The sequence below is a fragment of the Hyperolius riggenbachi genome, chromosome 5 (assembly GCF_040937935.1).
Source record: "Hyperolius riggenbachi isolate aHypRig1 chromosome 5, aHypRig1.pri, whole genome shotgun sequence".
In the NCBI taxonomy this organism is placed as follows: Eukaryota; Metazoa; Chordata; class Amphibia; order Anura; family Hyperoliidae; genus Hyperolius; species Hyperolius riggenbachi.
The window spans coordinates 429,435,412-429,446,287 of NC_090650.1; the positions used below are offsets into that span (position 1 = coordinate 429,435,412).

The following is a 10,876-nucleotide window of genomic DNA, read 5'->3' on the forward strand; positions in this document are numbered from 1 at the left end:
CCGCCGCAAATTCTGTGGGGGGTTCCTGACGAATCTCTACCGCAAGCGATTCGGCCGGCGGCACCATTCTCCCCTATGGCAGAGTTTCCCCGTGCGATTCATGTGCGGGGAAACTCTGCAGAATCGCGGCGATTTCCGCGATAGTGGAAACGGGCCCTAAAGGGAAAGTAAGTCAAAGCTTGGGTTCAAAAACACATACTTACTTCTAAGGGAACCCGAGGTAAGAGGGATATGGAGATTGACATATGTATTTCCTTTTAAATAATGCACATTGCCTGGCAGTCCTGCTGATCTTCTGCCTCTAATACTTTAAGCCATAGCCCCTGAACAAGCATGCAGATCAGAGGTCTATGACAAATCTGACAAGATTAGCTGCATGCTTGATTCAGGTGTGTGGTTTAGACCCTACTAACCAGAAATAGCAGCAGGGCTGCCAGGCAACTGGTATTGTTTAAAAGGAAAAAAAATGGCATCTTCCATAGGTCTAACACCTCTTGAAGCCCCTGGATCCAACTAACCTGTATTGGAGGGGGTGTTTCCTCAGAACAGCCCTTATACGCAGGAGCCCCTCTAAGTGACCAGGGACCGGGCTCTGACAATCCAGCAGCAGGCAGAGATGTGCTGTGTATGCCAAGGTTGGTTTACCCAAATAGCATTCCCGCTACACTTGTGTTCCTGAATGTGCAAGCAGTGGCAACTGATAGCTACTAATGTAACATTTATAAACCACTTGAGGACCACAGCTTTATACTCCCCCCCCCCCCCCCCTTAATGACCAGGTAATTTTATTTTCCTGGGGCTTCTACCAGCCCCCTGCAGCCATCCCGTGCCCTCGCAGTCACTCACGGAGCCTCCGGTCGCCCGCCGCCAGCTAGTTTCATTATTCGCTGACAGGCCTGGCTACGCATATTTTTCTTTGCCTTCCAGTCCACAATAGCATCCTATGCCTGTGCAGGACGCTATTGAGGACAGGAACATGAAGAAAGATACACCCCGTGTGGGATTGAACTCACCCAGCAAGTTTGACCACTGTCAGACTGGTCAATGAGCGCCCAGCAATGTGCGACTCCAGCACTTTAGTGTTGCCAACTCCTCTTAAATCACGGTGTCCTGAGTGGTGTATGCTGATTGATGCGTACCTCACATGAACAAAAAGGCTACCATAGCGTAATTCAGTATAAAAATGTTACATTTTATTATAAGGTTGCACTCACAGTTTAGTTGTGGATAATTAGGCACAGAGTTTGAAACGGGCTCTCCCCCGTTGCCTCCCGGGTAGGCTAGAAGGTGTAGTGTGATGAATGGCGGAAATGCCGCCGCGTGGGCAAGCAGCATGGCGGGTATCTCCGCGTCCCAGCCGGCGGCTTCTGCCGCGCAGCAACATGCTGCTGGTTCGCTTGGTCCTTCTAGTGCACACAGATTGAGAGCTACGCGCGCGCCAGACGACAGGACCTTTATGCTAGCAGAAGGGGAGTCAGCTGATCATGCCGATCAGCTGACTCCAGCCAGGTTCCGGATTGGCTGAGTGACTGGGGCGGCGCTGTGGAGTGCTCTGGGAATATATAGGACTTGCCTGTCAGTTGCAAGTTGTCTGCTGTTGCGAAAACTTACGTGTGAGCACTCAGACCCCAGTCAGATCTTACAGTGTGTTAGAACCAGCCGGAGCTGGGAATTCACACTTATTCAGATTCCGGTGATAGCCTTTAAAGTATTATTGTATTGTTAGACTAGTTCCCAGGTGTTGAGACCAAGGACCTCACACCTAAGGCTAGGAGATTGCTACATTGCTATTGTTTATATGTTAGACTAGTTCCCAGGTGTTGAGACCAAGGACCTCACACCTAAGACTAGGATTGTGATATATATTCTGTTACCTGTTAGGATCTCTGGCTTTCCTGACCACTCTCCTGCTTACTGATTCGGTACCTCCGCCTATCTGATTTCCTGTTGCCGACATTGCCTGAACCTGGATACCGAATCAGTCTTCCGTCTCTGTACTTTATCTGTCCGTGTGTTGCCGACTTTGCTTGTCTGACCTTTCTGGCTGTCACTCAACCCTTGGGTGATCAGCCTTACTGCACGATCTGTGACACTTGCTCATCAGGTGTTCACCAGCTGCTTAGGGTCACCTGCTCCTCAGGAGACCATCTTGCAGCTCAGCCAGTGGTCTCTATCCCTTAGGAGCCCACTGGCTGCAGTACAGTCTGATTCCCTGCTCCTCAGGAAGTCCCTGGCTGCAGTCCGATCATATCTCTCATTCAATCAGTTATCACTCCAGCAGTACAGTCAGTGGTTCCTGCTCCTCAGGTGTCCACTGGCTGCAGTACCATCTGATTCCCTGCTCCTCAGGGAATCCTCGGCTGCAGTTCTATCATAATCACTCATTTCACCAACAATGCCCTTTACAGCCAGTCAGTGGTTCATACTCCTCAGGTGTCCACTGGCTGCAATACAATCTGAATTCCCTGCCCCTCAGGGAATTCTTGGCTGCAGTACAGTCTGTATTTCCTGCTCCTCAGGAGATCATCTGACAAGCCCAGTCAGTGGGACCCTGCCCCTCAGGGGTCCACTGGCTGCAGTGCAGTCTGATTCCCTGCTCCTCAGGGAATCCTTGGCTGCAGTAGTGTCTGTATCACCCGCCTCACGGGAGATAACTTCTCTGATTATTGTTGCACCAAACACTATATCACATTGGGTGTCCTGTGTCTAGCAATACTAGCATTACTGGTGATTCGGCAGATCACACATAATGGGGTATAGCATCTGTATTATTGGTGATACTGCAGATCACCAATAATCAGAAAAAAATCTGTGTTGCTGACACCAATCATTACATGTAGTCCCACTCTCGCCGCTGCTACCGCATCAACGTGATTTCCTGGACGTCCGGCAAGCTCCACCCTACGCGTTTCGTCACTATGAGTGACTCATCAGGGGCCCCTGATGAGTCACTCATAGTGACGAAACGCGTAGGGTGGAGCTTGCTTTAACATTTTTATACTGAATTATGCTATGGAAGCCTTTTTATTCATGTGAGGTATGCATCAATCAGCATACACCACTCAGGACACCATGATTTAAGAGGAGTTGGCAACCCTAAAGTGCTGGAGTCGCACATTGCTGGGCGCTCATTGACCAGTTTGACAGTGGTCAAACTTGCTGGGTGAGTTCAATCCCACACGGGGTGTATGGTGGTGGATTCAGGACACAGTTGAGCGCTATCTTGTAAACTGGGAATTCTGCTAACAGTCTGCCATGGCTGACATGGAAGCGCACCCGTAACGAAGTGGAACGAACAATAGAAAGTTGCATTTATATGAAATTTTAAGATTTGAGCTTTAATAATTGTTGCTTTTTATTATTATTCATCTGCTGCTTACTATTAATTTAAATTTTGCTCAGTATTACCACAACAGCGCTTTCAAATATACTCTCTGTCAGGGGCTGTCAGCGACAACGAAACTAACTGGCGGCGGGGGACCGGAGGCTCTGTGAGTGACTGCAAGGGCACGGGACGGCTGCAGGGGCTGATAGAAGCCCCATGTAAGTAAAACTGAGTTTTTAAATCCTGGCTTAAGTGTCCCTTTAGCAACTTTTAACCTCCTTGCCATTCCAATTATTGCGGCAAGGGGGCAGCGCAGAACTTTTTTTTTTATTTATTTATTTTTTACATCATGTAGCTAGCCTAGCGCTAGCTACATGATAGCCACTGAGCAGCGGCATCCCCCCACCCACTCTGATCGCCTCCGAACGGGATTTCCTGCACGGCTTCTTCCGTCACCATGGTGACGATCGTGATGATGTCACTGACGTCATCGATGTCGTGACGTCAGCGGGAGTCCCGATCCACCCCTCAGCGCTGCCTGGCACTGATTGGCCCGGCTGCGCAAGGGGTCTGGGGGGGGATGAGGGGGCTGCACGGCGGGTAGCTGCGAATCGGCGGCGAGCAGCGGCGATCAAGTTATGCACGCAGCTAGCAAAGTGCTAGCTGCGTGCAATAAAAACAAATTGTGAAAATCGGCCCAGCGGGGCCTGAGCAATCCTCCTGCATGGGTTACCCCGAGCTCAGCTCGGGATAACTGGCAAGGAGGTTAATGGTCTATTGCTCGGTCATACAACTTAGCATCAAGATTAACCACTTGCCGACCGCCCACAGCCCATGGGCGGCGGCAAAGTGGATGCCCTTTTCCACTTAGGCGTTTGCGTTTGCGGAATCGCAAAATCGCAAACCGCTAGCGATTTTAAAATCGCTAGGGTTTGCTAAATAACATGGCAATCGCGGAACGCTATTTCCACTAGCGCGATGCGATTTTTCCCGAAGCGCAATCGCACGGCGGAGCGATTTTGTACGCGATCGCGATCCAATAGAAAAGATAGGAGCGCATGAAAATCGCTAGTAAAATCGCGGTACTATGCGATTTTCATGCGTTTTTTACCCAGAAGCAATGTATTTTCCCACAATTCTTCATCCTGTAACTTCCTTTTCCTGTCTGGGGCCTAGGAGAATGTCGTGGTTCACCACAGAGGGGCTGCTGGCCAAAATCCAGCAGCATCCTTGTTTGTATGAGAAGGGGAGTGAGGACTATAAGGATAATCAGCTTCAGCACAAAGCCTGGGAAGAAATTGGGACGGATTTATTTGATGGCACCTGGGATGATCTGACATCTAAAAGCAAGGCCTCAAAAAGTAAGTGTACACATTTGATGCCACTTTTCCCACCATCCACCTGCCCTGCCACCTGCCCTGCGACCATCCACCTGCCCTGCCTCCTGCCCTGCGACCATCCACCTGCCCTGCCACGTGTCATACCGCCTGTGTGCAACAATCCATCCTGTGAAATCATGTCACCTGTCATGTCAGCACAAGTCACCTGTCATGTCAGCAGCGTTGCGACCATCCACCTGTCATACCGCCTGCTGTGCAACCATCCACTGCCATGCGAGGTGGCAGGTCGCATGGCAGTGGATGACAGGTGACATGTGGATAACGTGACAGGTGACATAATTTGACAGGATGGATCGTTGCGCTACAGGTGGTATGGTGGATGGTCGCACAGCCACCTGTCATACCACCTGTACCGCAACGATCCATCCTGTCAAATCATGTCACCTGTCACGTTATCCACATGTCACCTGTCATGTCAGCAGCTGTGCGACCATGCATCTGTCATACCGCCTGCTGTGCAACCATCCACCTGTCATCCACATGCCCTGCTATATGAATGTGCAATGCATTTACATGATAAAAAGTGACACAAGAAATTTGCAAACAAATAAATTTTTTTTAATACAAAAAAAACAAAGTTTTTGTTTAGGGTTCAACAAACATTGACCAGTTTTGTAAATTTAAAGAAGCGTACTTATGTTCAAATCTGATCATCCTGCCATAGTACCGATCCTTGCTCAGAAACAAAATACTCACAAAGTTTGTCTCGTTGGGATAAGGCAGTACTCGTGCCTCTACTAGTTGTCGCAGCGGGTATTTCAGTGAACGGTACAAATGTAGTTTCTTCCACCGGTGTACCCTCCATCGTGATCACGAAATTGTGAAGGATGCAAGCAGCCTTTATGACTGCTATAGCATTTTGGGGTTTAAGATGCATCGCCGTGTGGAACACTCTCCATTTATTGGACATGATGCCGAAGGCGCATTCCACGACTTTTCTGGCTCTACTGAGCCTGTAGTTAAAAATGCGCCTGTCGTAGTTGAGAGTCCTCTGGGCATACGGCCTCATTAAATTTCGGGTCAAACCAAATGCTTCGTCAGCCACAAAAGTGTATGGATACGCGGGTCCGGTAGTTCCCGGCCAAGGTTTGTCATCTGGGAGAGTTAAGTTGCCACCAAACAGTTTCTGACCAAAACGGCTGTTGCGGAAAATGCGAGAGTCACTGTTTCCGCCATAAGCACCCACATCAATGTAAACAAACTTACTATCGGCGTCCGCAACAGCCATCAGAACAATTGAGAAGAATTTTTTATAGTTAAAATAGTTGCTTCCACTGCGTGCTGGCATCACTACTCGCACATGCTTCCCGTCGATCGCTCCCAGGCAGTTTGGGAATTGGTGTTTGCTGTGGAATTTGTCAGACACTTCCTCCCACTTCTTCTTGTCCGGGAAAGCCATGTATATGTTTGCCAATTTGTCCCATATCACTTGGCAAGTGGTGCGTACCACTCGATGAATAGTAGTTACCCCCATGCGGAACTCATAATGCATAGAGGTAAAGCTTTGGCCAGTTGCCAGGAATCTGAAAATGGAAAGAAATGGAGAAATATGTAAATTTTATCATGTAATATACGCTTTGTACTAATGATATACAATTTGTACAGTTGCAGATCTCAGGAGAAGGTGGAAGTCTGTCAGGGACAACTACAAGCGAGAACTGGAAAAACAGAAGGAGGAAGCAAAGAGTGGTTGTCGAGCTTCAAAAAGAACGAAGTACAAATACGTTCGCCAGATGGCATTCCTCAAAAATGTTGGAGAAACTGGACCGTAAGTTTTATTTGTCTTTTTTTTGGTTTGATAATGTAATCGTGGAGCCCCAAATGTTCAAACGTTGTAATTAAATAGACCTTGCAATGCCCCACAATTGTGATGCATGCAATACATAATTTTTTTAAAAAGGTATTAATTTTCCTTTCCCCTTTTTACAGTACTGAAGATAGTATATTAGAAGAGGATGACAGTTCACGACACTCAATGAGTGAAGACACACAGCTTGAAGGCGGTGAAACAGAGAGTCCAGAAGTCATTGACATTCAATCTTCCGGCTCATCGGTTACTATGGAATCGACTTCTCAAACACAATCTGGAGCACAACCACCAGCTGCAAAAACTTCCACAACCAAAAAAAAAGGCAAATTACTAAAACAAGATTATGAAAAGCAAATGCTTAGCTCAGTACAACATTTTGTTGAAACGTATAAAGAAAAAACTGAGGAAAAGAAAAAAAGAGATCAGCAGATTATGGAGGAAAGGGGTAAAAAAAGTCCCAATTTACAGTTTCTAATTAGCTTAGAACCGTACTTAGATAAAGTGCCAGCCGGCTTACACCTGTCATGTCGCAAAGCTATTCTAGAGGTCATTGAGAAATTTATTCCAATAGAAAGTTCTGGTGACAGATTTGGAACATATTCCCAATCACTATTGCCGCCTGCACAAACCCACTTTCAACTTCCACAACAGCAAGTTCACAACCCTTATTTTCTACCAAGCATTCCACCAATGCATGACAGTCATGCTCCATACCAATCTTCATATGAAAGCAACATAGGTCAAGGCAGATTCAATTTCATACCTTCTAGGCCTATAGTCAGTACAACCTCACTTGGTGCTACTACTCCACCCACATCAAACCGTCCAAATGTAGACAATGCCAATCTCACTACTTACAACATATTGCAACCAATTGTTACTGCTACCAGTGTAAGTGAACCACAACAATTAGGAAAGCAAAGTTTCGTCAGCATGTTATCAGAAACTACCGAGTAATGTAGGACAACGTTCAACCCTTTTCTGCACTGCTATTGGTTGACAGAACAATGTTCTGATAGTTACGTAACATGTAGTTTACTAAATTTATTACAGCTTTGCGGTACATTTGTTGTACATTGGCTTTTCGGCCTGCCATGGTGAGGAGGAACATTATCCCAGGGCCAGCATGTGGAAAATACAATGTACTGCATGTGAAAACAGTCAAGAATAGAGCATGAACATGCTGTTCAAACGCACTGTTTTCACATGCAGTACATGACTTTTTTCCCATGTTGCCACTGGGATAGTGATCCACCTCACCATGGCAGTCAAAAGCAGCATAGAAGTGTACATGTCCATTGTGACCCGCCTTGTCGTTTTTCGGCCTGCCATGGTGAGGAGGAACATTATCCCAGGGCCAGCATGTGGAAAATACAATGTACTGCATGTGAAAACAGTCAAGAATAGAGCATGAACATGCTGTTCAAACGCACTGTTTTCACATGCAGTACATGACTTTTTTCCCATGTTGCCACTGGGATAGTGATCCACCTCACCATGGCAGTCAAAAGCAGCATAGAAGTGTACATGTCCATTGTGACCCGCCTTGTCGTTTTTCGGCCTGCCATGGTGAGGAGGAACATTATCCCAGGGCCAGCATGTGGAAAATACAATGTACTGCATGTGAAAACAGTCAAGAATAGAGCATGAACATGCTGTTCAAACGCACTGTTTTCACATGCAGTACATGACTTTTTTCCCATGTTGCCACTGGGATAGTGATCCACCTCACCATGGCAGTCAAAAGCAACATACAAAAATACAACAATATAATGTGTCACTTATATATACATACCGTAGCGTGATCAACAGGCGTTCAGTCGGAGTCACACTTCGACGGAATCTTGTATCCTTACGCTTCAAATCCGAACTCAGCAACGCCAACAGTTGGTCAAAGCTATAAAAAAAGTGTATATAGTTTGGTATGTGAAAGTTTAAAAAATATTTCAATGTTTTACAAGTGTACACTATGACTACTGCAGTTCATTCGCACTTTAAGGAAAATGTCAGTGTTGGAATAAGTGGACTAATAAAAAAAAGTGATAATTTGAAATGTTAACTGTTCCTAGGGAATTTTTGGGCACTTTCATGTTTGAAAGAAGGAATATTACAGTATCTATGATGCAACTTTGCACTACTTTTTGTTTATATGTTTGATTGTTGAACTTTTACTACGTAAAATACTTTTTTTGCCAATGTTGTGAAAAGTACAGTTTATAATAAAAGAAAAAATTATTTCACTATAATGCGTGTATTGCATTAGTACTAACATTCGAATACAACATTGGTACAAATACAAAAGTGAAATGTACTGGGTCACCCACATCAAAACAACTTTGACTATTTGGTGGATTTAAAAAATGCATATGATTAGGTGAAAACAGTGGTGTAACTTCATCAACACAGTCAGCATACCCACATAAACAACATGCAAGGTAAGTATTCCTTTTCCTTACAATAGTAATACTAATACTAATCCACATTTGCACCAAAAAAAAACCTTGTAATAAATGTACAGTATAAAAAAAAATCTTACCTTTCAATGCTCATTCTGGCATATCCAAAAAACTTTTCTGGATGCTGGCGAAGATCCCGGTACAGCAACCAGAACTGTCCTTTCTTCTGTCTCTCCTTGAGAAGAGGATGCACCCAATACCTCCTCCTTTGCCGTCCTCTCCTCAGCACAAGCGACATCAGAATCATAAAGATCAACTCTTCAATCATCCTCCAACTGCACAAAAAAACTATCAAAACTCACAAATCTCTGCTCTAACAAACTCCTCTCAAAAAACCCACAAGACTTTCACTGTGCATTCCCCTTATATAGTGAAAAAGGGAGGGCTTAAAATGTGGCCTAGCCAATGGTTTGAAGACACATCATATGTGCTCGTCCAATTAAAACATGTATACTTTTCCAACCAATGCCAATAGGTGTTTTAAAATGCCTAACAATTTCAAACCACAACACACCTAGTTCAACCAATCAGCATGCGCCCTTCCAAAAATCACAAATCGCAAATCGCAGCAGTAATGGGCAAATCGCAAATCGCAAATCGCAAACGCAGCCCAAAAAAGAGGAAATCGCTCAATCGCAAATCGCAATCGCACCAGAAAAATTAGGTTAAAATCGCAATCGCAATCGCTGGCGTTTGTGATTTGTGATTGTGATTGCTAGTGGAAAAGGGCCCTTAAGGACCGCAATACGCCTTAGGGCGTTGCGTCCTTTTCCTATGCCGGGGGAGCGATCGCGTCATTGATGACGCGCGCTTCCCCCGGCAACTGGCTCCGCCCACCCGCCGTAACATCCCGCCGGCCAAACGGAAGCGCCGGCGGGATGTTAACCCCGCGATCGCCGCTACAAAGTGTATAATACACTTTGTAATGTATACAAAGTGTATTATACAGGCTGCCTCCTGCCCTGGTGGTCCCAGTGTCGGAGGGACCACCAGGGCAGGCTGCAGCCACCCTAGTCTGCACCCAAACACACTGATCTGCCCCCCCCCGCCCACTGATCGCCCACAGCACCCCTCAGACCCCCCCCTGCCCACCCCCCAGACCCCTGTTTGCACCCAATCACCCCCCTAATAACCCATCAATCACTCCCTGTCACTATCTATCAACGCTATTTTTTTTTATCTCCCCCCCTGCCCCCTGCCCCCTCCTGATCACCCCCCCACCCCTCAGATTCTCCCCAGGACCCCCCCCAGACCCCCCCCCCCTGTGTACTGTATGCATCTATCCCCCCTGATAACCTGTCAATCACCCATCAATCACCCATCAATCACCCATCAATCACCCCCTGTCACTGCCACCCAACAATCAGCCCCTAACCTGCCCCTTGCGGGCAATCTGATCACCCACCCACACCAATAGATCGCCCGCAGATCCGACATCAGATCACCTCCCAAATCCATTGTTTACATCTATTCTCTCCTCTAAACACCCACTAATTACCCATCAATCACCCATCAATCACCCCCTATCACCACCTGTCACTTTTACCTATCAGATCAGACCCTAATCTGCCCCTTGCGGGCACCCAATCACCCGCCAACACGCTCAGATTGCCCTCTGACCCCCCCTTATCAATTCGCCAGTGCATTAATTACATCTGTTCTTCCCTGTAATAACCCACTGATCACCTGTCAATCACCTGCCAATCACCTATCACCCATCAATCACCCCCTGTCACCCCCTGTCACTGCCACCCATCAATCAGCCCCTAACCTGCCCCTTGCGGGCAATCTGATCACCCACCCACACCAATAGATCGCCCGCAGATCCGACATCAGATCACCTCCCAAATCCATTGTTTACATCTATTCTCTCCTCTAAACACCC

At 46.7% G+C, this 10,876-nt stretch overlaps 2 protein-coding genes across 2 annotated transcripts; one reads left to right on the top strand and one right to left on the bottom strand.

Moving 5' to 3' along the window:
* Positions 1 to 4,214: 4,214 nt before the first annotated feature.
* On the top strand, positions 4,215 to 8,707 carry LOC137519205 (uncharacterized). The gene is made up of 3 exons (XM_068238056.1): positions 4,215 to 4,686; positions 6,331 to 6,493; positions 6,655 to 8,707. The coding sequence occupies exons 1-3, from the start codon at positions 4,413 to 4,415 to the stop codon at positions 7,490 to 7,492; spliced, it is 1,275 nt and encodes a 424-aa protein (XP_068094157.1). The 5' UTR covers positions 4,215 to 4,412; the 3' UTR covers positions 7,493 to 8,707.
* LOC137519206 (uncharacterized) lies at positions 5,321 to 9,653 on the bottom strand. The gene is made up of 3 exons (XM_068238057.1): positions 9,072 to 9,653; positions 8,331 to 8,432; positions 5,321 to 6,248 (listed from the first exon to the last, which is right to left on the bottom strand). Exons 1-3 carry the CDS (start codon positions 9,257 to 9,259, stop codon positions 5,366 to 5,368), a joined length of 1,173 nt encoding a protein of 390 aa, XP_068094158.1. The 5' UTR covers positions 9,260 to 9,653; the 3' UTR covers positions 5,321 to 5,365.
* Between the last annotated feature and the right edge of the window lie 1,223 nt (positions 9,654 to 10,876).

Coding starts and splice junctions, on each gene's coding strand:
- LOC137519206 (XM_068238057.1), bottom strand. CDS start 9,259: ATGATTGAAGAGTTGATCTTTATGATTCTGATGTCGCTTGTGCTGAGG. Junction 8,433..9,071: donor GCCAGAATGAGCATTGAAAG/GTAAGATTTTTT, acceptor CTTTTTTTATAG/CTTTGACCAACTGTTGGCGT. Junction 6,249..8,330: donor CGCCTGTTGATCACGCTACG/GTATGTATATAT, acceptor TTCCATTTTCAG/ATTCCTGGCAACTGGCCAAA.
- LOC137519205 (XM_068238056.1), top strand. CDS start 4,413: ATGCGATTTTCATGCGTTTTTTACCCAGAAGCAATGTATTTTCCCACA. Junction 4,687..6,330: donor TAAAAGCAAGGCCTCAAAAA/GTAAGTGTACAC, acceptor CAATTTGTACAG/TTGCAGATCTCAGGAGAAGG. Junction 6,494..6,654: donor AATGTTGGAGAAACTGGACC/GTAAGTTTTATT, acceptor CCCTTTTTACAG/TACTGAAGATAGTATATTAG.